We start from the raw sequence: 25,754 nt of genomic DNA, 5'->3' as shown, positions 1-25,754 counted from the left end.
CCTGTGCGGAACAATTTGATTGTGTTCAAAATGTTTGGGTGTCACTAAGTACTTTTGTAAGTTATATTATATCTATACATTTTAACGTGATATAATGAGACATCATTAAAAATAACACTAAAAATATGTAGGAAAGGAGATTAAAATACATTATCTATAGTTTATTAACCCACAGTATCCTCAGCATTTCTCCCGATGGTCAGAGGTGATACGTTGCTCATTTCTGTGATAGACAAATGTCACTTGAGCCACACAGCCATCCATTTCCCAGATGAATCATAGCCGTCCGCCTCCGAGATGGGCAAGGTCTCACCCATCCAAGCATGCACCATTCTCTACAATATAAAGCATACACCGCAAAGGATCTGAACTCTTTATTGACGCCATATTGAGCAAGCATATCCTAGCCGTTTTGATAATTCTTCAGTAGTTTTACATGCAATCAAGTTAAAGGTACAAAATTTTTTTAATAAAAAAAGGATCTTTTCTGCAGGCAGAGACCCTAGATTGCTCGCTACAATTTATGCACTAGCATAATGGTATATTCTGTATTTATCACAGACTAGCAAATTACTGCATGACTCTAGTTATTTATTTGAGCTAACGAAATCAACTCCTGATTTAGAAATTGCATCATAAGTTTTCATAAAAGAAATAAAACAAGACCCTTCAATCTACAAGCAAAAGATGGTGCACAAAAATACCTGATCCAAAAATGAATGAGGATAAAAAATGTTGAGGACCTTGTGCAACCTATCAGCATAGAATTTCTATGGTTAATGGTGGTAAGATTTATTACTTATAATCATGACAAGGAGTCATGGGGCTGCACTTATTTATTCAATAACTTAGGTATCAGGTATCACTCTCTGTCCACAAACATCCACCAAGATAAACCAAGATTATCACACCTCAAGCAACATGTTCATATTCCTGCAGGACATAAAGAAAACAATCTTCCAAAGTACCGACAAGAATAAGGGTTCACTTTGTCCTCTTCAGCTCCTGATTCTTCACTCATCACTTTAAATATCTTCAGCATGACAAGCCTTTTCATCCAGCACAGAAAATATCTCCCTCTCGGAGTACTGTTTCGGATTTCATTCAGAGTCGGTCCTTTTCTTTATAAGCTTGAAATAAGGAGATCAGGGTGATACATCCTTCATGATAACTGTGAAATACTGCCAGACCTGTTAGCATAGCTGTTGGAGTACACCTATCAAAAGTCCTTGATGGTTCAAAATTGTATTTCATTCAGAGTCGGTCCTTTTCTTTATAAGCTTGAAATAAGGAGATCAGGGTGATACATCCTTCATGATAACTGTGAAATACTGCCAGACCTGTTAGCATAGCTGTTGGAGTACACCTATCAAAAGTCCTTGATGGTTCAAATAAACCTTATCCACTGCAGTTTCCTAATTCAGTAAAAAGTTAACATACATGCGATACAATTGGAGGAAACAAAACCATGACTTCACAAAATACAAACAGTCATGGATTCCGAAAATATGGACACTTAAGAAACAATGCTGTGGAGATGCTCAGTGGCATTCCTTCAGGAAGAAATTTCACTTGTGTAGCTGATAGATGTCATCATTTGCTGAAATGACCTGCCAAGTCCCAATACCTTTATGTTACCTGCTTTAGTTTTTTGGATCTTCAGTGGAATAAGAGACTGGTAAATAATGCCTTCAAAAAGTTGTATTTGAATAAACTGATATCAATGAGCATTACCCTAGCTGTCTTCAACCGTGTAACAGGATCCCTGATGACAAAAGCTTGCCGGACATGCTGGTGCCTGCTAACGGTGATGGGTGGCAGGTATGAGTTGGGAAATAAAAGAATGCTACTAACTTGATAAAAGAAACTCACAGTTTCATAACTAGCACAGAAATTTCAAGCCATTATTAGGAGCTGTTTTCGGTAGACCTGGGTTAATTGACAACTGAAAAACCACTATTTTGGATTCCTATAATTGGAAGACCTCTGAAAATCATTGTTTTGGTGTCTGAGAGTAATTGATCTTTTAGTCAATATGAATCACAAGATTAGGGAGAAAACATCTCAACTTCTTTCTTGTTATAAGTTATGTTCATTTCCAAAATACTTGCATCGTTCTTTGTTTTGCCTCCATACGTGTGCATCAGAATATACTTCAAGTGCACTAATGTTGTAAAAACCTCCTCAACTAGAATGGAAAGAACTTACATTGACATCAGCAGCCTCAAGATATGAGCAAGTTGTGAGACTTCAACAACTCCTAGCTGATAATGGGAGAAATTGGTTTCATACTTTCAAAGAGACATTGACACTAACTTAGCTGCTAGTACAACTTCAAGGATTACTTCATGATGATGGCCAGGATAGAAGCTACATTGGGTACTCTTTCCATGCGTGTGCTTTGGTGCTGGTACTTATCAGTCTCACCGGACAGCTATATCAGTGTGTGGTTTGAAAATTGGTTTCAGTTTCAGTTTTGGTTGGAGCAAATGAGTTTTCAGTTTCAGTATTTCTGCTCTGGTTTTTGGCAGTTTGAACAGAAAATTGTTAGAAATTCAGAAATGTCAAATAGAAATTTAAAAACACAGAAGAAAAATAAAACAAATCAAGAATAATGGAGGCATTTCATGGGGTCAGGTCATAATAGTTCGTAATGAAGTATGAACAGCTACTCCAAGTGTCTTTTTGCCCATGCACATGACAGCCTTAGAGATTGCAGTGAATAGGTTTTATTATTTCACAAGCTTGGACAGTCGTAACTTACTTTCACACTTTGTGCACTAGCATCTTGAGCAACTATACCAAGTTGTGTTGTAAAACTATACATCCTCTAATTTATTTTCACGCAATCAAGATTTACTTTAAAGAAAATATACTACAATTTCATGTACATGAAACATATATATTATTTAGTACATCAAAAATTTCCTTAGTTTTATGCTTGTGTCATATATTTTGAATCAATTTTTTTTACATGAGATGTTGGGTATTTAACAGCCAAACATATTTTTTGGACATGGCATAAAATTTTAGCCTCCATGTCTGTCATGCAACTTTGGCGGAGATATGCCATGCAAAATTTCAAGGAAAATCAAAATAATAATGATATGAGTGATTTCCTTCAGTTTGAAAAGTGGGGAGATATTGCAAACAAGATACTGTAAATTCATGTTAGCAATTTGCTTGTCCTAAAATTAAGGCAATCAAAGTACTTTTAGCTGAAGAATCAAAGAATGCCCCTAACTTTGCTAATTACTAATGTGGGCAAATCTAGAATAGCTGGATTCTTGAAGTATCAGGCTAGTGACAAGAGAATGCTAGCTCATGTTCTTCAGAGAGATTTAATTTTCCAAACCTGTTATTTGCTTCCAAAGAATTGTTTGTTTAAGGATATCAAATGCAAACAATATCAAGAGGCAGAAGTAGTTGTTATTGAAGAAGTTGAAAAATAGAACTTGGAAAACAGAAAGACTTAAAATTCTCAAATGATAATGATCCATCATAATGTCTGGGAGGTCAGCAAAACAGTAGTTTAGGCAGTTAATTGCAGATGAATTATTTCTTATTTAAGACTTTGTTTGTTGCAGGAATGGAAGATTAATACGTCAGTGTCAAGAAATTTATCAAAATTTACACGTAAATTAGAATAATACTACTTCCAATTCTGAAATCTTCTGATTCAGATTGTTCCATTGTCCTTCTGCTTCAATCTTGTTGATTTTTCTTAAAAAGCTTTGTTCTTGTCGATGAATTGTCATATAAGGTGTATAATCTAATTCTTAAAAGATCAACTTCTTTCGGTAAGTCGATAGCTGTGTGGAGATGGATAGTTTAGCTGTATGTAACAGTTACATTTTTTTTACTATTAGCTGCAGGCATCAACCACATCTATTATTTGACGACTCCTTGCTGCTGTCTTACAATTTATGGTGTGGAAATCTGCATCATGTGTTCAATATTAGCATATTCAAAATTAGCTTTTGTTTTGCAGAATATAAACAATGTAATTAAATATGAAAAAACTAATTCAAGAGAACAAAGTTTCCTATATCTGGTTAATGATGATATTCAAGAAAATTTGATATATAAAAAGCAACAAAGTTGTTTTCTAAAACTAAATTACTGGCAAGTAAGATTACCTGAAGAGCTTAAATCAAGAAAATCTAATTCAGCAGAACAAGGAACCAATGCTGCTGGAGATGTGACATAGCCTCTTAGGGCATTCTGCTCCATTAAAACTCCTTCCAATAGAATAAAAATGAAATATTTCTGTGCTTTTATAATTTCACCATTCATGTAAAAGTTCATTGTTGACTTTTCAGCAAGAACACCTCTGAATTTTTGAATTAGTATTCTTCCAAAAACTTGAGGGAGCAAGATTTTGGCTATCATTACTACGCCCTCCTTTGAACAGAATATTGTAAAAAAATAAAAATAATAAACGTATAATAATAATCAAGTCCAAAATTTGTAAGGCCATGGCATGCAATATATCATTTACTCAATGAAAATTTAGAAAGCAACAGAAATTCTAGTATGTTTAAGTGACCTAATGGGCAGTGAATATGTCACAAGATGCAACTCAAATCATGCATGTACAGAAATATATTACAAACTTACGGGTATAACAATAAAGACATGATAATGCAAATGTTTTTTTTCTACAAGAGGGCATAAGCATTTACATAATCAGAAAGCCCTTACTCTGCAAAGTGGAAGAACAAATAATATCTGAATGGATTAAAACTAAAGAACAAAATAGGGAAAACAACAAGATACCATTATAAAGTCATAAACGAATTAGTTGTCTTTCTGCTAGAAAGATCATTAGTGAGAGCTTGCTTAATAAAACTGGAAGCAAATGCAAGCCATGATTTATTTACAAGTGACCTACTCAACCAATAGGAAAGAAGGAAGAAGAGAAACCATACACAAGGGAGTTGGCTCAGGGGGTGTGGGGGTCATTTTTGTTGCACACATGATGATGCGAGAGACTTTCTGAATCCCTTTGGGGCTATGGCCCCCTGTTCCTCTTTGTTGTACTCGACACTGTTTCCACTCATAACACAGAAAGTGGACTATCTTAGTTTGTGACAAAGAAGGAACTAGTACATTATGTGTCTGCAAAATGACTACTAGTTTTCAAGAAATGTTCGATTAAGGTTGCTATTTAGAGTAAACATAATGTGGGATTCAACCTTCCTAGAAGAATTCGTGGTCATCTTACCATGAGATGACAGCAATTGTAGTTCCCTCTGATAAATAGAGATAGTCATGCTACTTGACCATTGTCAAACATAGATTGACAGCTGGTTGGATGACAGAATGTACTGGGAATTTATGTTGTTTGTTAAGCAAATGGTCCGAAAGCAGCTCATCTAATGTCTACCATAATAAGAGTTTACTCAATGTGTAGCACAATAAAGCCCACTCAGTTAGTAATAAAGCTGAGCTTGAGCCTGAGAATTGAGCTTGAAATAGTTTCCCACTGAACTTGAGAAGGTTCAGCTAGATTAAACCCTCTACACACACAGAAGCATGGACATGAACCCACATATGTATTCATCAATAAAAACTAACATTCATTATTAATTTATTTGTTTAATATCAATGTCAATATATTGGGAGAAATATTTACTAATAAATGAACAATCAGACATTGGATTGAGATTTAATGACTACGAAAAGCTTAGTGTCAGAATAAGAGAGAGAGAGAGAGAGAGAGAGAGAGATCAATGAACACATGAATACACACAATGAGTGAATATGCGCAGGAGCACATGCATGGATGTACATACATAATGTATTATATACGTTAAGTACATAGATATGTTGATCGCTGTCGTAGGCGGTCAAGAATAAAAACCAACTCAAACTATATAGATAGAGTAAGTAGGGATTGTTTCACGGAGATCTAGGGCGATTACCTCTTTTTTTTTAAGAAGAAAGAGAATTGATTGTAGAAGGATTAAAAGAAATAAAATAGCAAGAATTCAATTAAAAGTGTAATCAATGAAAAAAATAAGTCAGAGAAATAATCCAGAAATTCTGAATCCACCATGCAAATTAGATTTATTTTCTTCTTTTTTTATGTTGCAATATTATTTCTTGTGATTAAGATATTAGCATAGCTTATCTCTAAGGGGTAAGGACTGTATCAGTAGATTAAAGCTCGTCCTGTTGGAGTATAAACTATCTAAATTTAATTACAAGATATAAGATTCAATCTAACATACTACGATCTATCTCTCCAAAGCACGTACCGTATCCAGAGATCACGGCACGTCAATAGAGGATATAGGCCGTGTAGGCTGGATCAATATCTCAAAAGAAAATAAAAAGATATGAAATAAAAGCATAATTTTATTGCATAAAAATTAAATACAAAGGAAGAAAATAAAAATCGTTTACAGGCTTCATCGTATTCCTGGATTGAAGGGATTTAGCCATGCATCAAGCTCTCTAGCTCCATAATCTCTCAATAATTGATCCCTAAAGCTCTTTGAATTTTTTTTTATTTTTTTCTTGCTTTTTCTCTAATTTTTTCTCTTCTCAAGGTTATTCCCGATCCCCTATTTATAGATAAATTTTTCATAATTTTTTGGTAGGAAAAGGAGTCATAAAACCCTTAGAAAACGTATTGATCTCTTAGGAATATTCCTGACCGTCGGATCTGGATTGGACCGCTCAAATCAGCCCAAAAATCAGCCTTTTACTCCTTATCAGGGTCGGATTCGATTCTGACCGTCCGATCTGGATTCGGATTGGTTCTGGACTGTAGATCGCGTCATATATCTTCTTTTATAAACCGACAGCAAATGTGGACCGTCGGATCTGGGTCGGATGGATGTTAGCCGTTGGATCGCACAAAAGAGACTTCCACCGCCCATAGACCGTGCCTGTGGACTGCGTATTATTTCTGGTGGACCGCTCCTGGCTCTGTGGACCGACCGACTGGTCTACCATGCACCGGAGGCTATTTTTAAGATTTTTTAGATATTTTGGCTCTATTTTTGCTCCGATTTTCATCTGAAAAATTGAAAAAAATATGCATTAAATTTCTCAAATTTTTTTTTCATTTTGGTGCTTAAATTGCTCAATTAAATTAACATATTATTTTTCATAAATATATCTAATTTCATATTTTTTTTAAAATTACTTATTTTTCAAAAAATTTAATAAATTCATGAAATTAGGTTTTTAAGAAGATGTTAACACCATAAATTATCAAAAATACCTATAATAAATATAAAAATATACCACTTATCACACCTCCAATTTAAACTTTGCTCGTCCTCGAGTAAAGAAAGAATTTAGATTTAAGTACAGTTTAACTTAAAGTCTCAAATTTTACCAAATAATTTTAAAAAGACCACTGATATACAGTAGAGCGTGAGTGAGGTATGTCATTGGAGTATTAATACTAATCAATATAAGAATTAAACTAAGAACACTAAATTTTTTTTTGAATTTTTTCTAAATTATTCCTACCTTTATCTCCAAATCATTAACCTCATATGGACAAGTATATTGTTACTTCCGTCTTTCATTTATTGTTATTTTTTTTTTTTTTTTAACGTTGTATCGCTATTAAGTGTCTTAACCCCTTAAGCTTTCTGTTTAACCATATAGCAAGTTTTCAGCCAATGACTCCCAAACCAGATGGCTTTAGGACACTAGGTATAGAATATCCCTCGGACCTATTTACTCGAATTAAACAGGCTACGAGTTAAAACTAGCTTTACAACAAAGTTTCTTTGCCCTTCATACCTTTTGACGCGAAACTCAATGCTTGCTTAGGCAAAGAGGCCCGATTACTCAGCATGAAGTACTTGAAAATTTTTTTTTCTTTTAAATATGAAGAAACGTATAGTTACCCTACACAAGTCCATAAGAAGTAAACTCTTCTTTGATGCTGGTAAAAAATTTAGAAATGCTCAAAGAAAACTATTTAAGTTCTAAATTTAACTCCTTATTGAGTTTTCTTAATACTTGATCCCTCAATATCTCACAAACTCTCTAATTTGTACATCAATTTTTTTAAAAAATATTTGATTTAACTCAATTCTTAAATATAATCAGGTGCTTAATGCTAAATACTAACTTACTTGAGGACTTAAATTTTTTTTTTTTATTCTTCCCCCCAACTTAATCGACATTGTCTTCAATGGAGTAAAATAAAGGGTGCATAAAAAGAGAAAGAAAAGGAGAGATATCACCTGATCCAGAAGCTTTTTTCAAAATTGATGCTTCCCCTATCTTAGCCAATATTACTTTCAAATCCGTACAAAGCAAGTCTTGATTAACCTAACATAATGCAAAAGAAAATAAAAGCAAAAACTGAAAACTGGGTTGCCTTCCACAAAGCACTAAGTTTTAAGTCTTCAGCCAGACCAAATTATTGACAGCTCTTCCATACAGAGTGGTCCTTTATTCCTAAAAAAAATTAAGATTAGTTAAAACAAAATAAAAAAAATTTGGGTTGCCTCCAAAAAATACTAAGTTTAACATCTTCAGTCAGACGCTAAAAGAATGTCTATCCTATTTCTGCCCGAATCTTAACATAAGTCTGTAATTCTCTACGTGATTCAGGCTCTTTCTCAAGATATTTTCTACTTGGGACCATTATATGACTCATTCTTCTGATAACTAACAATTCTTCCTTTATAATTAGATCTAGGTATAACTTAAGTACTAGTCGGAGTTTTAAGAGATCTAGATCTATATACTCGATGTGCTGAGGAAGTATTTCTGGATCTCCTATTGTTGCCTCTTTCTTTTTAAGCAGAGGTTCAATCAGTATCATGAGGGGTTCAACAATTAATTTTCGATTTAGCTGAGTGTAATAGTCACTAGGTGTGGATACCTCATTATTATCAACTTCGGATATCTCCTCCAGTTCTTCAGACCTAAATGTTCTCAACTGATTGAACTGGTCTTTAAGTTCTAGACCATTCTGAGCTCTAGGATCATCCTCTAGTTAGCTTGATAATTTACCCTCTTCTAATTTACTAACTGCTATAGTTGATTGGCCCAATTGTTTAAATAATTGGTCAGTAGTTTGCATGAAATTATTGAGGGTATTTTTAATGTTTGAGGTTGATTGCACTAAGATATTTAGACTCTTTTCTAATGTGTTGACTCCTTCCTCAGGATCTAAACCTGATTGATCATTCAGTGTTTGGTTGAGCCTTAGATAGGGTTGATAAAAATTATGGGCTCCTTATGTTTCATCTTGTGACCATGTAAAATTGGGATGATTTTCCGACTCTGGATTATAGATTGGTGCATAAGGTTCATTTATGTAGCTTTCATTGAATGCACTCTCCTGTATGAGCTCAGTTTGGATTGGGTTCATCAAATAAGGACACTCCTCCACAACATGATCTAGTACATCACATCCAATGCACATGGGTGCTAGCACTTGATTAAATTGGATATTCTTTTGAATTCTAAGGCTTCAATTCTATTGGTCAAAGTTGCAACTCTAGTGTCTTCAAACTCTCTTGAATAAAGGTATGCATTTTCAATTTCAGTGAATGCAGGATGCATGTTAATAATTTAAGAACCAATTGTAAAATTGTTAGTTGATGATCTAATTCTAGACGGTTGAACAGAACTAATCGAATAACATAGGTCCAGCAGGGTTCTAGGTTGTCTATTGGAATCCATTTCTTCCTCAGTAACCTTATAGGCTTGTAGGCTTTAGATTGTGTCTGGCAATCATCGTTTTGTCCCAGTAGAATTTTTTTTAATTTTTTAATTTTTTAATTTTTTAATTTTTAATTTTAATATATGAGAAAAAAAGAGAAGAAGAAGAGTTCTAGAGATGAGATTCCTAAGAAGTCCTAAATCTAGAGACGATAGAGAAGAATGTTTTTATTAGGATTAAAGTTTGTAGGTTAGTAATCACATTATACAATCAATCCTAGCTAAGGATAATCATAGATCTAGACAGCTCCTAACTACCAAGGTCACCTTTGAGCACTCCAGATAAAAAACTAGCCACTCAACTGCAAGTAAGTGTAAGGTTGGTGGGGGTCCCTCCGTTGCTTTTCTTAGATACCAACTGAATTGGTCAGGTAAGCGAACGAAACCAATTAAATAACACCTTCCTTCAGGACGTAGTCTTGAACCACTTTCCTAGACATCAGTCAAATGACTAATCCTAATCCGATCTTACTCTTAGTATCCCTTATCCTATTGAGCTCGAAAGTCCTTAAGGTCAACGTCTAATTGATTTTAAGTTAAGTTTAGATCAATGCAATATGCAGGATGGTGGCTTGTGGGCCAAGGAAGGGTAATGAAATCCCCACTTTATCTTTTTAGGGTTTGTGCTCTTAACATATTTTATGGAATTATGCAATGCAAGAAAAAAAGATGATCAGATTTGGTAGTTAGTCAAAAGTAAATTGATTTGTTTCACTTTTTAGATTTTGTGATTAAGTATCTAATTCTCTAAGTAGATTATGAGGTGTCAATGTAGAATTTTTTTTTTTGAAAGAAAATAAGTTTGACTAAGAAACTAGGTCAGTTAAAAAGTAATTAAAAAAAAATTAAAAAAAAAATTTAAATAATCATGTCTAGATCTCCGACAACGGCGTCAAAATTTGATCGCTATCGTAGGCGATCAAGAATAAAAATCAACTCAAACTATATAGATAGGGTGAGTATAGATCGTTTCCACGGAGATCTAGGACGATTACCTCTTTTTTTTTTAAGAAGAAAGAGAATTGATTGTAGAAGGATTAAAAGAAATAAAATAGCAAGAATTCAATTAAAAGTGTAATCAATGAAAGAAAATAAGTCAGAGAAATAATCCAGAAATTCTGAATCCACCATGCAAATTAGATTTTTTTTTTTATATTACAATATTATTTCTTATGATTAAGATATTAGCATAGCTTATCTCTAAGGGATACGGACTGTATCAGTAGATCACAGCTCATCTTTTTGGAGTATAAACTATCTAAACTTAATTACAAGATATAAGATTCAATCTAACATACTACGATCTATCTCTCCAAAGCACGTACCGTATCCAGGGATCACGGCACGTCAATAGAGGGTATAGGCTGTGTAGGCTGGATCAATACCTCAAAAGAAAATAAAAAGATATGAAATAAAAGTATAATTTTATTGCATAAAAATTAAATACAAAAAGAAGAAAATAAAAACCGTTTACAGGCTTCATCGTATTCTTGGATTGAAGAATTTAGCCACGCATCAAGCTCTCTAGCTCCATAATCTCCCAATAATTGATCCCTAAAGCTCTTTGATTTTTTTTTCTATTTTTTCCTTGCTTTTTCTCTGATTTTTTCTCTTCCTCAAGCTTATTCCCGGATCTCCTATTTATAGATGAATTTTTCATAATTTTTTGGTAGAAAAAAGAATCCTAAAATCTTTAGAAAAGTATTGATCTCCTAAGAATATTGCTGACCGTCGGATCTGGATTGGACCACTCAGATAAGTCCAAAAATCAGCCTTTTACTCCTTATCAGGTCGGATTCGATTCTGACTATCCGATCTGAATTCAGATTGGTTCTGAGCCGTCAGATCGCGCCATATATCTTCTCTTATAAACCGGTAGCAAACGTGGACCGTCGGATCTGGGTCGGGATGGATGTCAGCCGTTGGATCGTGCAAAAGAGGCTTCCACCGCCCGTAGACTGTGCTTGTGGACCGCGTATTGTTTCTGGTGGACCGTGCCCTGCTCTGTGGACCGACCGACTGGTCCACCATGCATCAGAGGCTATTTTTAAGATTTTTTAGGATATTTTGCTTCCGTTTTTACTCCGATTTTTATCTGAAAAATTAAAAAAAATATGCATTATATTTTTCAAAAATTTTCTTCATTTTGGTACTTAAATTGCTCAATTAAATTAACATCTTATTTTTTATAAATATATCTAATTTCATATTTTTTTTAAAATTACTTATTTTTCAAAAAAATTTAATAAATTCATGAAATTAGTTTTTAAGAAGATGTTAACACCATAAATTACTAAAAATATCTATAATAAATATAAAAATATACCACTTATCATATGTGCATGCATAGAAATATGTATAGAAATACATTACCCTCAAAGGGTTATTAGGTAGTTGCCAATTTCTTTTCTCTTACTTTATTGGGACAAAGATGACCAATCCCTTGAATAATTAAATCCCCAAAAATTTGAATCTGGCTAAAAATTGGTTTAGTTGAAGTTCAAGTGGGTGAACTTGTGATGTGTCACAATGATAGAGAGCCCATTTTTGGTAGGGTCCAAAACCTAGCCAAACTGAGAACCCAATCAACATATACAAATCCAATTATGTGATCAATATTGTCACATTTACTTTTGCAGTACACAAATCTGGCTCAGTATGTACAAATCCACAATGATAGATCAGTATATTTCAACAATTGATATGCAAACATGATTTTCAAATCAATATATTTCAATACATCAATATACAAATTTCTAGGTTCATGCAGAAGTTTCCAAAACTTAAATTAATTGGAATAATTTTAGTAAAATCTCGTGAATATGAAAAATGCATGGATACCATGGATATTCAAAGGCTAACAATACAATAGATTCATGCTTAATCCAATTTTTAAAAGTACATAAAACAGACATGCAATAGATTCATGCTTGTCAAGGTATTTTACAATAATTAATACAAAGTATATTTCCAACTCTCTCTCTCTCTCTCTCTCTCTCTCTCTCTCTCTTCTTCTCTCTATATATATATATATATATACACACACACTTACTTTCTCGCGCTAATCAAACATCTTGGAAATTCGCGAACACTTCAAAATCAACTTAAAACAAGATGATTGAGAGTTAACGCAACCTTTCCATCTATTTCCAAAAATTCCCAAATTTTGCAGATTAATTGATCGATGAGTTAACAATTTCCAGTTAAAATTTCAGATTAAAATACTCACCCAATTTCATGTTATAATTTTTGGATTAGAATAGGGCAGCACCTGTTACCATGAGATCACCTCCAAAACAAACAAAAGCCTTATTCTTCCCTAATCGGCGGCTGCCCACTATTTCTAAAATTTCAGAAAATAAATCTTACCCTAAACCATTTAAGATTTAGCCCTCTAACGTCAAAAATCTAATGTAAAAAAAAGATTCGGTCTTACCTTGATGATGGCTTCAATAACTTAGCTTTTCCTCCGTCTTATTCTCGTCCAAAGCACCCACCAGCGACGTCGAGGCGGCGACTGACGAGGCTCGGTTGAGAGAAGGAGAAGAGGGAGACAGTAGGAGGAGGCGGAGAATGAGTAAAGAGAGAAATAGAGGGGATAGGAGGCGCCAGTGTGGAGTGGTCGGAGAGCAGAGAGGCGGCAGGGGAAAAGGGAGCGGGAGAGAGAGCGTGGGATGGAGGCGGCGACGGGCACAGGTTGCGGGGAGAGAGGAGGCGGTGGCGGGGGGGGGGGGGGGGGGAGAGAGGGAGGCGGTGGCGAGGGAGGCGGAGGCGGTCGCGGATGGGGGGTGAAAGTACGGATGTTATCAACCCATTGTCGTATCCGAGTAATTCGAATGTGGATAAAGATTTAATCTATATCTATATTTATATTTATTAAATAAAATAAATATAAATATAAATAGATAATCATCTGATTCGTATCCCAATATTTGGTTAGGTATATAATTTTATATAATATTTATTAATTTAAAAAAATATAATTATGTAAATAACTTATTAATTTAAATTATCATTTATTTAATAATATTTTTAATTTTATAGTCATAAAAATTGATTATTTAAATTATATTTATAATTATATATTATATTATATATTTTTTTTTTTTTTTTTTTTTTTTTTTTTTTTTTTTTTTTTTTTTTTTTTTTTTTTTTTTTTTTATATTATATATTATATATATTATATATATATATATAATATATATATATATATATATAAATATAAAATTTATTTATATTTATTGTTTAAATATAAATATAAATTTATAATATATTTTATATTTATATTTATGTTTATTAAAATAATATATATATATATATATATGGATATGCTGGTATCTAATTCGGTTCCAGCCCTAACCACGGTACTTTTGAAGCTAGAAACACAGGGTTCGCTTGCAGGCAGGCCCGATTGCGTCTGGACCAAGCTCTGGATCCAGGCCAGAGCGTCGTAGAAATGTCCGTGCAGTAGCCAAGGCGGTTCGCTTGCAGGCGGGCCCGATTGTATCCGGGCCAGGCCCTGGATCTGGGCCAGAGCATCATTGGAACCTCCCTGCAGTTGACACTAGTAAGTTATATACGAGATTTGGTCAAAACCAAACATTCGCAAAGCACATGTCGAGAGATTGGCCTCGTTGAAGGGTGATTATATCTATGGCCCATGCCAAGCTGCTAGTTAATCCTTTAATTTTTTTTTTTTCCCGATACAAAAGGGGTCAAAGGCCAGAATAAAAACACAAACAAAAATAGAAAAATTCGTGAAAAAAACTGAAACTCCAGCCTTATTAGCCTATACCAGAGCTCTTATTCTTTCAGTTAATATAGTAGCCTAGGTGAATCCAGAAGAAATATCAAGAGCTGCTGAGGCACAAGCATGCTGATTTGCCTCCTTGAAAGATAAGTAGGCATTTTACTCACATGGGTCCAAGAGTTCAAGTGCTGGCCCATGGGCCGCAGTCCATGCCGAGCTGCTTATTATATTTCGTTGTTAAATATTTTTAATTTAAATCGGTGAACCAGACCTCTGGCTGACCGACTTCCCAATAGGACCAGGTAGAAACCGCCGATTTGGGGAAGAACCGGTCGGCTGCCCTAGTTTCCTCAAAGACTTCTTTGCCCCCAATTTTGAACCGAAATAGTTAAGGATGAGGGGTACTTTGGTCAAAAAAATAGAAATAACATCCCCATTCGACCCCCTTTCTCTTCCTCCGCACGCCCTTTCTTCTCTTCTCTAATCTCTTCCGGCTTTTTCCTTTCCTTCCTCCGGCGGCCGGCGAGCACGGCGCTGGCAGAGCGGGCGGCGGCGGCGTTCCTCTCTCCAGGAGGCACGAGTTACTCTTTCTCGCCTTCCCCTCTCTTTATCTCTCTCGCTCCCCATCTCACGGGCTCGCCTCGGTCCTCTGTGCCCTGTGGCTGCTGCGCTGCCCGCCGCAGTGGCCAGGCCTGCCAAGGCGTACGGCGGGCCGTCTCCCTCTCCCTTCTTTCGTCTTCTCCCCATTTAATTTGTGGTACTGCTGGAGTCTTGGAGATATTAAATCTAAATGACTGTTAATTTAATTAGTGATTTCTCTCGAGATGGTCGATGATTATATGATGTTAATGCTGCAATTGAGAGTAGTTTAGTTGTGTAAATTGTAGATTTAATGATTTCTGTTTATTTTTATCTGGATGTTTTTTGATTTTTTTTAAATTTTATTTGGTTTAAGTCGTGAGCCGAAGGAAGCTGTGGAAAAAGAAGAGGAGGAACCATGAATGCCCCGGATCGTTACGAACGCTTTGTTGTCCCCGAAGGCACGAAGAAGTAGTAATCCTTCCCTCTTCCCCCACCTCTCTTTCTCTCTATTTCCACCCATCATTTCATATATCTTCCTTCTATTACTTGTTTTTTTCGTATACATTTTATGCAATAAGCTTTTCCCCCAAATGAAAACAGGGTATCCTATGAGAGAGACACCAAGATTGTCAATGCCGCTTCCTTCACCATTGAGAGGGAAGACCACACCATTGGCAACATCCTTAGAATGTATATTTCGCTTTGTAATCCCCCTCCGTGTTTCTTTTACCCTTTAAAGATTGTAAATACTTTACGCTGTCATTCTTTTTCAATTGGGGCATGCTATGTATCCCAGGCAGTTGCATAGGGATCCAAATGTGCTTTTCGCTGGTTACAAGCTTCCGCATCCACTGCAATACAAGATCGTTGTCAGGGTGGGTGAATCTTCTGCATGGCATGAGTCTAGGGTTTAGGGTTTTTGATAATTTAGTGTGTTCTGATTTTTAGTTGGGCTTGCATTAGATACACACCACAAGCCAGTCATCACCAACCCAGGCATACTCTCAGGCCATTGAGGATCTTGACAAGGAGCTGCTTCATCTGAAGAAAGCGTTTGAGGTATGATATCTTCTTCAACTTTCTTTTTGAATGGGTTTAGATTTATTTCTTGCTCAAGATTTAGGGTATTATATCTATTTTATGAATATTGCTGTTCTACTTTTCTATTAAAGATTGCTTTAGAATTTGGAACTGAAGAAAGCTACTATTTGCTGTAGTGATCCTATTTCATTTCATAGCATTAGTATAACAGTGGTGTGTACCTATCTAACTTAAAGTATAGATGGAATTATTTTTTAAAAGAAAATTGCTAAAGTTGCCATAGGGTTTTGCTAATGATTTTCTTTTACTTTCTTGTCCCATACTGTAATTCTGGCACTGCTACTCATTAGGTCTTCGGCTTATTTGTGCCTTTGGGATGAACACATCTTCCCACATCAAAAGTCATCCTCTTCTCCCTTCATGTGGACTCTTTTTAGTTGAGGAGAATTTTGGAGGATTGCTCTTTGGTTTTATGAGCTTACCTGCAATTGATAAGGTAGATTTCCCTATTTACCAACCAGTTATTTGATCTCGTGGTGAGATATTCTCTGGCCTAGATTTGCCTTGGCAAAAAAAAGGTGCCAACTTTGGATAGTTGATGCTAGGTTAACAAGCAGTTGTAAAATTTGTTTGGTCTATTGAGCCTTTTCAACTTTAAGTCATGCTATGCAGCGAAGTCTATGTTTGATGAGACAAGGCTTGGGTCATCATGATGATTTCCACTACATTGATAAGGTGTAGTATTTCATATGACATAATTGAGAAGAATGGAAAAAAAAATTTGCAAGTCTTCCATTTTAGGAGGTATGATTGATCATCACTTGTAATATGACTGTTATATTGTTTGCTATTTAAGCCTAGTGGAAACTTGTTAGGGAATTTTTGTTGGTTGAAACTAGAAAGAAAGTGGATGGAAAAAAAAAAACTCTGTGTTACATTTTATCAGGGTGACATGCTTGGAGGATGATATGGAACAAAACATCTTCTGATAATAATTTGGAGAGAAATGATGACTCTCTTCTTGTATGCAACTCACCAAGCATGGTTTTGTCTGAGGAAATATTCTTTTATTCTTTTGCTGATTGAACTGCTTAAGTGGTCCATTAATTAAGGGAACCCCCCCCCCTCCCCCAACAAAAAAAAAAAAAAATCATTTAGGAAAGTCTTGCTTTAGCATTTGATTGGACCTTCGTCACATTAATGAAAAGTATTCAAAAGAGTTGTTTACATGGTAGATTTGAGTGTCAATTTTAATTTGGCTCTCTTGAACTTCCCTTAACTTCCTTTTGTGTAGAGATGGAAGCATTTGGTGGTTTGAACTGCTGAAAAAAATATTGTTTTGAAATGAAACTTGGGAATCGTAGGTGCTCAAGATACTTAAGTAGGATTGAGTTTTGTATGAGAATGACATACAAAACCTTATAAGCTTGAAATATATCCTTTGTTTGAATGATAACTGAAAATCTTACCATGGATCTTTTAGAAGATATTCTTGTGAATGGTTTCATATATAGACAAAGGGAGATCTACTTTTTTTTCCAGTACTTTTATTTTGTGCAAGAAATGCAGTGGGAATGATACACGCTGGTTTTGAACCTGGAACTTCTCTTTAGTGCAAGTGCTAAGTATAGGGATACCAACCAGTGGGCCCAAGTCCAATTGGCTAAATAGGGAGAACTTAACATGATATGCAAATATTTTTTCGCTATTGAACATGATGCCTGTTATTGACTTGGTTCAATAATATATGTTTTCTAACTCCTCCTCTCTTTAAAAACAACTTATAGATCTCTAGAGATTATATTGGCCCTCTAACTTCAAAGCCCCCACTTCTTGAAAAACACCTCCTGTTTACCATTTACAGGATTTTTTTTTTTTTTGCATTTTCAGTATATGTGTCCTTTTTTCTAAAAAACATAAATCTATGCAACAAATTCAATCTTTTAATTATTAATTGGTCATATAGATCGCACTATGCTGCTAATTCATATCCAAGGCCTATTTTGATTAGGGATTGTGTTAAAGGTCTTCCACACCAAGTTCTTATGGTGTTCTGCTTCATTTTCCTTTTATGCTTTTGTTCAAAACCTCATTATAAATGCTTCCTTTTGGTTTAAACTGCAAATATCCAGTCCATCTCATGCAGTTCTGTCACATTTCATCCTCTATTGTGCTAGTTGTAACCTTTCTTTTATATTTGAGTCTCTACCTTTAGTTCCTAGTTTTATCAGGCATTCACCAGAATATATTTGCATCTGCAGTGTTTGTCGTCATGCTCATCATCCAATGTTCTGATGTCTTCTTATTTGTATTAAACAATCATATAAAACTATATATCCACTTTGCCATTCTACTATACTCTGCATATCAAACTTGGGATAATGGATATTTTGGGAAGTATATAAGGCTTTTAAATTGGTGTTTGGTTGGCAGTTTCAGTGGGAAAAGGGGGTTAGTTCAGTCTATCAAGGAGACCTTTTGGTCAACTGTTTAGCGGCCTCGGACATGTACACAAAATTTTATTGGAAAAAAGGCTATTTGCCTTCCTTTCTTCCTCTTATTTCATCTTATATTTCACTTCTCTATTCTTTTCTCGCTCCTCTTATTTTCTTCTTTTTCTTCTTCTACTTCTCTTTTCGTCTTATGTGTTTCATCTTTTATTTTTCTTTTTTCTTTTTTCTTTGCTTTCACTTTCTCTTTGTTGCCACAACCAAAATACTGCTGTGTCTGATCTGAATAGTGCAACTGTAATCTCTCCCCTCTACTTTAGTTGAGGGCTTCAAATTGACTGTTCCCTACAAGATCTTAGGCTAAGAATCAATTGCTGTAATAAAATTTAGAGTACTGCAGATCCTACTCCATTAGCTATTATTTATTCAAGTAACCTTTAGGCATGTACCAGACTACATGATTATAGTCACATTATAGTTCATTCTGTGTGCTATATTTTGGTTCAGCAAATGTTGAAGCACCAAATCTAAGATCTTTGTATTATAATTTTCAAAATAAAGCTTATGTCTTACCTGGTCTTGTTAAGCTATAGATCATCTTCTTGAGTATCAGCAGTTCAGCACTTAACACATCTGTAACAATTATAAATTGATTAGAGCTTAATGATGACTCACAGCAAATGACTACTGCATATTAAGAACTTGCCCACTTATTAGTGGTTTGTAGTTTGTACTCTAGTAACATGTAAGCACATCATCTAACATTCTTAATAAACATTTTGGTATGCAATTTTTCATGCTGACCACATAAGCTCTTTTTGGTATTCAACACAAATTTATAAAAACTGAATGCAGATTTATATTCACACTCTTTTATTTTTAACTCCAAGAATCACCCAGAAAATTATTCTACTGGTTGATATTCCTTGCAATAAGCTAAATCAATTTTCTGATTCTCCTTCTTGATGCTCAAGCTATGTGTTCTACCCTATTTTGTAGCATTCTTCCCTTTTATGCTACAATGCGTGGCACTTGATGCAGGCCCAGATGATTGGTTGCTTGTTGATGATGAATAACAGAAGTTCAAATTCATTTCCACTCTATTTCTACTTCAAAGATATCCAATAGTATAAAAAAGCCAATTCTAGCTCTCTCATTCTTTGTTCTTCTACATGAATGTGTTCAAATGCTTGAACTCAATTATGGGTATGTTTGGATGCATGAATATTCATAAAGTGTTTGAACTGAAATTTGTCATAATTGCGTCCGAAGAAACTCCAGTCTCAGACTTGATAATCCAGCGAACGTCCACTGCTGTGGATGGGATGATGTTGGGGTATCATGAAGGGGCTTGTTCATTTCAATGGAATTCATGTCTGTTGAAGTCAAAGTTTTCAATAGGGACAGGTCGGTGAGCAGAGGATTACATTAATGTGCCATGTCATTTCCTAAAAGTTGACCTCAACCTCCAACACCCCTCCCCTTTGGCCAGAAGTCAAAAATTTGTTTTGTGGGAGAAGTAGAACTTAGTTTAGCACTTTGGTGTACTTCCTTTGAAACAAACATATGAAAGTTGACATGTGTAATGATGACCTGTCAAGATTCGGGGCCTGGCTCTGCCAAGTCCCAAGGGTGACTGCAATTATGATTGATGAATGGCATGAAATCACTTTAATTAATCATTTGTGGAAGCATAGTGTTCTCAAATCAAACTTCAACTTGTGCAATTATAACATAAGTGGCCATTGAATGAATGGAGCAAGCTAAAATTTCACCCAAATCAATTTTTTATAGCCCAAAGCCTTGAAGTGAAAAATGAAGTTTACTACACGTTCCATTCTTATAATATACAAAACAGTTCATTTTAGAGAATTATTATATATGTACGCTACAAAACCATCTCCCTACTCCACTAATATAGTCACTTGTATATGTACAAGCCTTAACATACAGAGAAGGATCCAACTCTTTCTTGTCTATTAGTAGCTTCACTATGTACACCTTAACCTTGCTAGTAGCCTATTGCCGATCACTGTCCACTCTGTAACATATCATAATTCAATGATGGGCTACATAGCTTAGCAAGTGCCTAGATACAGTGAACAATATAAAATTAAGAAAAATATGATGATAAAAGTAATAAGGATCAATATTTATAGAAACTTGAATAACTAAGAAACAATGTCTTATAAAAGTAATAAAAATAAGTGCTTCTACCAATATAGTTTTTTTTTTTTTTTGATAAGACGGTCGTTTCATATAACTCTAGTATGAGTACAACCCAAGAAATCAGAAAAGAGAATATTCCGAAAGCATAACGGCAAAAGAGAGACATCACTCTAAACTTAATATGATTCATTTTGAAAACATTATAGCACACTTAATAAGTTGTTCAATAAAGATGGGCCCCTTGGATAGTTAAACATTCAAGCGAAGCCTACGGTTTCAGCATTTGTAGTAATTAGAAAATTGAACCCAGGGTTGTCAATCTTCGGCATCCTATTGTGGTGCATATAAGATTTGGGCTACTTAAAGTTTTCAAGCTTTATTTCCACATTCGAAGTTGGTTTTGGGACCTGTTTGTGCAAATAAATCAGACTGTCAAACCACTTTCTTAAGTTTTTGGTCTATGACTAAATTTTTGGAAGCATCAAAGTGACAGTGTGCACTTGGCACATAATAAGTTTCCCAAAGTGATTCTTTAGGCACATTATCAGGTAGCAAGAGTAGTCATAAAGTGGCCAAGTTAATTTTAGCAGAACTTGCCAAGAACTGTTAGTACAGTTGACTGACTTCTCACCTCTAGGAGCTTGCCCTTTTGGAGGTCCAAGGTTCTGGGTATTGCTCCAAAATGTTTGAACTTGTCATCAAAACCTGAACAGAGCTAGCTGGTGACTTTGTTTTAACCAAAATAAATTTGAATGTGCAAAAGAAAAATAATGAATCGTGTTACCTTGATGTTCTCCACATCAATATTTATTGTCTCTTCCCAGTTTTGTTATACTCTCTCTGCACATGTGCATTTTTTGAGATGTCTCATCAACAATAACAAGTTTTGATGCCATTTAGGATGGACTTATTTATGTTTGGTATTTTACAAGTCAATTTAGACAGATGTTTTAGAAATAAGTCATCATATAAATACTTTCCTTGGCCCTTGTCCTATTGCCCAGATTGGTCTTTGTTGCCTTATGTATTGAAGGCAATTTTTTCTCGTAGAACCTTCTAAAATTTATGTTCCATTTGCCAAGCTGTACTCTTCAGGTCAGAAATGAATCTTGCCTCACTTACTTTTGGTTTGCAGGATGAAAAGAACAGACTTGAAGGAAAGCCTTACTACTAGCCTGGGCTGCGGTCACTGGTATTTTTGTGGTCATGTGGCCTGTTATGTAGTGAATTAGCTGGTTATATTGTAAGCACTGAGCAGGTGCTTTTTGTTCAATTTCCTTGGACCAGAAGTTAAAAACCTCTACAGAGTCACTTTTGTGTGATTGTGTCTGAACCTTAAACCAATAGCCTTTCTGGCCTTTATGCATCAGGATTACAAGCTTCTAACTGCGACTCCCTGAACTGAAAGATGGGATAATTTTGGACTGGGGTTACAAGTTACAACCAGAAATGAGCTTCCATAAACAGATTGAATCAAATCTGCATGTCTCGAATTTCTGCATTGGGTTATAATCTAAATTGGGCTAAAAATGACGAGATTAGGATCACATATGAACTTGATTGCGTTTAAATCTGTACTGGGCCGGATCTGACAATTGGACTAACCTTGGATCAAAACATCGTTGGGTTCCAACCTAACGCAGATTGAGATCTGGATTCGGATCTGAGATGGGCTGGGGGCAAATCTGAGAATCGAACCTGGATTCTTGGCTGGATTGGTCTTAAATCTGGCAGGCGGGGATATGTTCTTAAAATCAGGACTGGACCGGATCGCCCTTGTAGGTATGTTGGGCGCGGATTCGACGGGATTGTAATATGGAGAAATCTTTCGACTATAGGATAGGTAGGATTTAATAGGCTCAGGATTCTCTAAGATGTACTGCTTGAATATCGTGATGCACTGTTTAAATATTGTGCAGCATTCAATAGCTGTCATCAGAAAGTAGATGGCTATTAAACAAGATATGCTGTGTATGATATAGAAGACTCTGTTGTTTTGTTTGATGATCGTCCATCTGTGGATGGGAGTATCGCAGTAGTTTTATTCTCAATTTAATAAAAAGATCGATTTAAACTCAAAATTGAAATGGTGATTTTGTTATCTTAAAAAAATATAATTTATTCAAATTTTAAGTTTGTTTTAAAAGTTTTGACATTCAAACGGGAACTGAGTAAATTCTTAGCACAGTTATTTCTTACACATCAAAAAAAAAAAAAAAAAAACTTTCCGCAGAAGAATGCGAGAGTCTCGCACTTGTTGAAAAGATATTGCTGTCTCTGCCGTTGGAGCCGCCCATGGCCGGGGCTGCGAAGCTAAGCAAATTCTTTGTGCACCGTAGGCGGTATAGAAAATTTGACGTGAAGTTCGATTGATCTATATAGTCACAATTTTTAATATGTATTTAATATTTATAGATCAATTTTTTTATTTAAAAATTTTATATCATAAAAATATTTTTATTTTTTGATAAAATTATGATATTTTATGTTCATATTATGATATTCTACATTCAGAAAGTCATAATTTTTATTTACAAGATCTTATAATATGATGCAATATGTCGTAATATGCATAGAATGTCATAATTTTTTTAAAGAATTGATATTTTTATTATTTAAAATTTTTAAATGAAAAAATCGATCTATAGATATTAAATACGTGTTAGAAGATGGTCGGACAAAAATATTCTTCTGGATCATATTATGACATTCTAGATTATAATACGTCACAGAATATCATAATTTTTTTTAAAAAATAAAAATATTTTTGATATATAAAATATTTAAATAAAAAAATTGATCTATAAATATTAAATATATATTAAAAATTAATATCTATACAAATCAATCAGGACGAAACGGTGTATTTTATGTCGGAATTTTTACATCCCCTTAGTGCATAAAGAATTTCTCCGCGAAGCTAAATGGGATCCCATTCTTACCGAGGGCAAGTAACTCGAGTTGGTGGTGGTCCCGCTCTCTTGAACTATTCGAGACAGTCTCTTTCAATCTCCAATGGCCCATTTGAAGTCTGCAAACGGAAACAGCCAAAAGGCAACAGGGTCACATGTCCCTCTACTGCAGGAAAAAAAACATTCAAGCATATTAAATTGAAGGAAAAGACAATCTAGTTTCTACCATGCGAGGGTTTATCTGCCTGTGTCCTGCCGGATAGATGGGTCCATGCTTGTCACCTGTATTACCCACCTTAGACTAAAATTGTTTGTAACTTTATATATCACCACCTATGCACCTAAAGTTGAAATCCAGCTGCCAAGGGCGAAAGGAGGTTCTTTCTACCAAAGAATTAATTAGAAGTTTCAAATCAGCTAATGCAGCTAAAGGCTAATTAGCTTTCAAATTAACAGCTAAGAAGGAAATAATCATTAGATGCTCAAATTTCAGTTCAACCATCATAACATTTGATGTACATCATTCATAGGCCAACTAATAGAGTTGGAAAACTCAAGTTGTACACGTGTGGGTCTAAAAACACAGCAGACTCCAGATATGGTAAATCTAGAGAAAAAAAAAAAGAATTGAACATGGCAATGCATCAACATCTAATTTTTCAATTAAGTGATGCATGTATCACACTATTTAACTAGAACATAACTTAGCAAATTAATCCACCTTGATCTGAGGGAAAAAAAAAAAAAACAAATTAGGTCCATTTGTTTGAGCTTATACAAATCCACCATACACTAATTAAGAAAACCTTCCGTTTAAATCAAAATCTCCAACTCAATATTCTATCCTAAAGAATTAAAAAAATTCCACTCAAAATACAATTCTCTTTTGATTTATTTAAGAATTAGAACCAGCCATTCCCTTCATCCTTTATTTTCCAAACATGTACATTGCTCATGCTGATACGAGTGCCAGCACCCTCTTGATCTTCAACGTCTATAAATTGTAACGACGTGCCATGTCTCAGTGCACCACCGATATCAATATTTTGATTTTTTTTTTTTTTAATTCTAAGTATCGCTCGTTCATTATCAACGTTTTTGATTTATTGTATTAAACTAGCATATTAGTTTTTTTTTTTTTTTTTGTAAAGAAGCATATTAGTTAAATAATGAGCATATAACCCATGCAATATGTTGGGTACCCTTTTTTTTTTTTTTCCAACCATTCTTGAAATAGTATATATATATAACAAATTACAATAAAAAAAATTCAATGATTAATTTTTTACTATGTATTAAGCAAGAAATTTTAATGATGGCCAAATAAATTTTTTTGTCATTAATACGGATACGAGGAAAAAAGAATTTTGCCTGATTTAAATTTTTATATAAAAGTCTTTTTTACTTAATATCAGACCTCACGGGATGCATGGGATTTTTTCTTTTTTTTTTCAAATTATTTTGAAATATAAAATAATAAAATAAAAAATTTTAAATTTTTTTTTTTTTTTATATACTAGGCAATAAACTTTAGCGATAGAATAGCAAAAACTCTCTTCATTAATACAAGTATATTAATAATAGTGTCCACATGATGAATAAAGAATCCTACACAAACTAAACAAAAATCCAATTACTAATGCATGCTTCATTAATACAGTTGTCCATTTGGTGAATGCACACATATGTGCAAGCTAAAAATTTAATAGTTAATATTGGCATTATTAATATTGATGGGAAGAAGAATGAATTATGCACAAGTCTTCATGCATAAATTTTATCATTAATATCGATCCAATATTGCATACAATCTTCGCTCTTTCTTCAAAGTGAAAACTTCGATTCTTATTATTGATCTAATATGAAGCAAGCAATATAATTTTTTTTTCAATAGTATTAAAATTATAATATAATAGCAATAAAATTTTTATTTCACTTTAGTAATAAATTTTGACATGATAGTGTATAATATCCATGATGCACCATACTGTATGGTGTATTGCATGTAGCATTCATAATAAAATAGATAATTGCATGCATCTGCATGCGATGTACATTGCATGGTTTGTATCCATGCATCCTCATCTATCATGTGATAGATGTGTGCATGATATACTGCAAAAGACCCATGCTCATAAA

At 34.4% G+C, this 25,754-nt stretch overlaps 1 protein-coding gene and 1 long non-coding RNA gene across 7 annotated transcripts; one reads left to right on the top strand and one right to left on the bottom strand.

Moving 5' to 3' along the window:
• Positions 1-791: 791 nt before the first annotated feature.
• On the bottom strand, positions 792-13,388 carry LOC105053142 (uncharacterized). 2 transcript variants are annotated; one of them, XR_012134824.1, is made up of 3 exons: positions 13,148-13,388; positions 4,932-5,058; positions 792-1,798 (listed from the first exon to the last, which is right to left on the bottom strand). It is a non-coding gene; the product is annotated as an uncharacterized lncRNA (long non-coding RNA). The 2 variants fall into 2 exon arrangements; XR_012134823.1 differs by having other exon boundaries at positions 903-1,798; positions 4,932-5,049.
• Positions 13,389-14,885: 1,497 nt separating this feature from the next.
• LOC105053143 (DNA-directed RNA polymerases II, IV and V subunit 11) lies at positions 14,886-22,089 on the top strand. Of its 5 annotated transcripts, none has more exons than XM_010934192.4 (6): positions 14,886-15,035; positions 15,417-15,511; positions 15,644-15,733; positions 15,840-15,918; positions 16,007-16,102; positions 19,534-20,216. In XM_010934192.4, the coding sequence occupies exons 2-6, from the start codon at positions 15,459-15,461 to the stop codon at positions 19,660-19,662; spliced, it is 447 nt and encodes a 148-aa protein (XP_010932494.1). In that variant the 5' UTR covers positions 14,886-15,035; positions 15,417-15,458; the 3' UTR covers positions 19,663-20,216. The 5 variants fall into 5 exon arrangements, with proteins under 5 accessions (XP_010932494.1, XP_010932497.1, XP_010932495.1 ...); XM_010934195.3 differs by lacking the exon at positions 19,534-20,216 and adding an exon at positions 21,839-22,089 and having other exon boundaries at positions 14,889-15,035; XM_010934193.4 differs by having other exon boundaries at positions 14,906-15,041.
• The last annotated feature ends 3,665 nt before the right edge of the window (positions 22,090-25,754 follow it).

This window comes from Elaeis guineensis, chromosome 10 (genome assembly GCF_000442705.2).
Source record: "Elaeis guineensis isolate ETL-2024a chromosome 10, EG11, whole genome shotgun sequence".
Classification (NCBI taxonomy): Eukaryota; Viridiplantae; Streptophyta; class Magnoliopsida; order Arecales; family Arecaceae; genus Elaeis; species Elaeis guineensis.
The sequence above is the reverse complement of the archived record's forward strand: the minus strand, read 5'-3'. Positions and strand labels throughout refer to the sequence as shown.